This window comes from Octopus bimaculoides, chromosome 13 (assembly GCF_001194135.2).
Source record: "Octopus bimaculoides isolate UCB-OBI-ISO-001 chromosome 13, ASM119413v2, whole genome shotgun sequence".
Lineage (NCBI taxonomy): Eukaryota > Metazoa > Mollusca > Cephalopoda > Octopoda > Octopodidae > Octopus > Octopus bimaculoides.
In genome coordinates, this window is record NC_068993.1 from 35,026,551 (window position 1) to 35,030,295 (window position 3,745).

The 3,745-nt window shown below is 34.7% G+C and overlaps 1 protein-coding gene across 2 annotated transcripts in view; it reads right to left on the minus strand.

The window, feature by feature from the left end:
* The window catches only part of LOC106880606 (glutamate receptor ionotropic, NMDA 3A), an 847,266-nt gene that overhangs the window by 66,933 nt on the left and 776,588 nt on the right, over positions 1-3,745 (minus strand). For both annotated transcript variants that reach the window (XM_052972428.1, XM_052972427.1), the window contains exon 9: positions 456-532. In XM_052972428.1, the coding sequence (XP_052828388.1) occupies positions 456-532 (77 nt within the window). The remainder of the gene's footprint in view (positions 1-455; positions 533-3,745) is intronic.

The following is a 3,745-nucleotide window of genomic DNA, read 5'->3' on the forward strand; positions in this document are numbered from 1 at the left end:
AATAATAATAATAATAATAATAAAATAATAATAATAATAATAATAATAATAATAATAATAATAATAATAATAATAATAATAATAATTGTTTGCATGTAATAATTTGAGAAATAAAAACTTATTAAAGATAGGGGAATAAGTAAAATGTGAATAAATGTGAATAGAGCAAAATGAATGATTATGTAGTAGAGCAGAATAGTTTCAGAAGAAAAGTTTGAGAAGGAAGGTGAACCATGAAGAAAACTGTTGCATAAAATAAAAATAAAAATTATTTAAAAACCAAGTTTTTGAGGAAATTGTTAATTAAGTATTAAATGAAATATGTCAGCAATTGTAAAAAGAAAAAAATAGTAAAATACTAAAAAGAACAACAAAAAAACAAGAAACACTTTGCATGAATTGAAAACAAGAAATTAAGAATTATTTGTAGATAAATATATTTTTACAAAACCTACCATTTTGCTTTTGCTACAACATCACAAAAATTTCTGTTTAATCTTTTTGTTTTTGCCATATCAGCTAGTTTATTTTTCTGCAAAAGAGAAACAACAAAAGAATATTAACAAATAACTTGAAATGCTTCATACTGATAAACATTACAATACAGACACAGTGATCAATTAACCCTGTTTTATTCCTTTTATTCTCAACATTGATATTGATGCTAATAAATAAATTTGATTAAGGATATCGATAAATAAATAGAATGTAAAAATTATTAGTTCTGCAGTGAAATAATTTGGGGGTTAAAAAAAAAAAATGAGTGAGGGCTTGAAAGAAAGAGAGAGAGAGCATAAAATAAGCTACTAATGGATTAAAGTTTAATATCTATTTTTATCAGATCTTTGATGATATAAGTGAAGTGCTGTGTGTTCTAAATACAATAGTGTAAATTTAACAAGAAATCAATGGCTGAAGGGTTAGACACAGAATATGAGTTAACATATGCATTCTCATATGTTATGCATGTGTACATGTATACTTGTTATTCTTAAACAAGAAGGTAGTTGGCAGTGGCTTTGAAGTTTTGGCCAGCTAAGTTATTGTCAGTCAAGCTGGCTGAAACTCTGAAGACAGTCCAACAATGGCTTAACTGGCTGAAAATTCGAAGTTACTGTCAACAACATTCTTGTTTAAGAATAATAAACTTGTATTCTACAACGGTATAGAGTTAGCCATCAGATTAATGTAAAATTGTTTTCCTTATAACTGAACATAAAAACAAACATTAATATACATACATACATTTATTGGTTTCAAATTTTGGCACAAGACCAGCAATGTCAGAGGAGGGTGTTAAATCAATTATATCAGCCTGTGTTCAACTGGTACTCATTTTATCACACCCTAAATGGTAAAAAACAAAGTTGACCGTGGCAGAATTTGAACTCAGAATGTAAAGACAAACAAAATGCCTCTAAGCATTTTGCTCGGCAGGTAAATGATTCTGCCTTCCATAGATTCTGAACTCCACAGACATGTATAACCTTATGTAGTTCTCAGAGAGATTCAGCATGACACAGAGTGTGACAAGGGCGACCCTTTGAAATACAGGTGCTACTCATTTTTGCTAGCTGAATGGACTGGAGCAATGTGAAATAAAGTGTCTTGCTCAAAGACACAACACGTCGCCAGGAATTGAACTCACAAATTTGTGATCATGGGCCAAATAACTTAACTACTAAGCTACACACCTTCACTATATATATATGTTAATATTTCACTTGGGCATTGATAGTGGTACTAATAACCTGGTGTTAGAAGTTCATTACATAATTTTTGTTCCTTGTCAGACAAACCATGTAGGGTTCCCTATAACTTGAATTTTAGCATGGGTTTTAGGAGGATGATGTTGAAATTTTGTGGTCAACTACATGGTCTCAGGTTCAGTCCTGCTGGGTGGCACCTGAGATAAGTATCTTGTACTGTAGCCTTGGGCCAACCAAAGTCTTGTAAATGGATTTGGTAGATGGAGATGAAAAGAAGCACATCCTGTATATGCATATGTGTATGTATCTTTGTATACATATGCATGTGAGCATGTGTGTGTATGTGTTTGTATATCTTGGACAGTTCACAATAGTTGTAAAAATGTGCATCATCATCATGCAAGTAGTGTCATTCAGTTCCAACCTTCCATGAAAATATGTCTGGCCATGGGGAAGTAATGCCTTTTTTCAGAAACAAGTGCAGGTTGACAACAGGAAATACATCTGACTAAAAAATTAACCTCAACAAATTCTGTCTACCCCTCATATTAATATGATAATGATGGTGATGGTGCTGGTGGCAGTGACAGCAGTGATGATGACAATGACAATGGCAATGATGATGATGATGATGATGATATGCTACATACTAATTGTGCAGGGATAGCAAAATATGTTGAATCCCTTTCCAGTGATTTTAGTTCATTTCTCATTGATTACATCCAAAAGAAGATGCCTCTCCTTTATTCACCTTCAGTGAATATAGTGCGAACTAGTGGGGAGCTGATGCAACCTAGCAGTGTCCACTGATACAATAAGTGTTTTGGCCCTGAACTGTAATACACCGCTATTAGTGTGTTAGTAGTAGTGGCCCAAGTCACTACGCATTTCCTCTTCCTGGTTTCCTGTTTGGCTCTTCCCTCTTTGCTTCACAGACAGCCAGAGGCCCATTTTCTTGCCTGCATCTTCCATATTGCAAACAGCTACCTTTTCTTTCTTCCTTCCTGTAAACCCAATGGCTCTATGTGCATTTTCCATACCCGCTGGTCAGTCAAAACTGAAAATTAGAGATCTGGATCGTTGTTAAATAAAAATCCTAATCATCAAAACTTTGATGATTAGGATTTTTATTTAACAACGATCCAGATCTCTAATTTTCAGTTTTGACTGACCAGCGGGTATGGAAAATGAATTATATGAATTGTAAAACTTTGATGATTTACATCTACTACCATTACTACCATTGTCCTCATCATCATTGTCATCATCATCCTTGTCATCAACATCAATGTCAACATCACCAGCACCAGCACCGCCACCACCACCATCTGCACTAACAACAATAAAGCAACAAAGACATTTCCATGTGGCTACTCAATCTGCCAGAAGTAGTTGCCAAATTTTGATCATCATATTTTACATCTTAAAAAGAGAGATGGACAGACTGAATTATAAAGGCCTAGATACACAATGCCTAGTAAAAAATGGTAAAAAGACTGGATTATCCCAGCCATAATGCCGTTGATCTAGTTGTATTTGATGTGAACTGATCTGGTGCTAAATAGTAAACAAAAAAGAATGGCATCACCAACATTAAAAACCATCAGTACTACCACTACTATAACCGGTACCATGACTACATTGCCATAGTCATCACCACTCTCACTATTATTATCATCACTGCCACTACTATTACCATCACCATCACAACCATCTCTACCACTATTATCACAACCATTGCCATCACTACCATCACCAAAACTACAATCACTAATACAATCATAAATGCTAATACCACCACCATAGCCATCACAATCATTACTCTACCACCACCAATACCAGTACTCTACCACCACCAACACCAGTACTCTACCACCACCAACACCAGTACTCTACCACCACCAATACCAGTACTCTACCACCACCAATACCAGTACTCTAGCACCACCAACACCAGTACTCTACCACCACCAATACCAGTACTCTACCACCACCAATACCAGTACTCTACCACCACCAATACCAGTACTCTACCA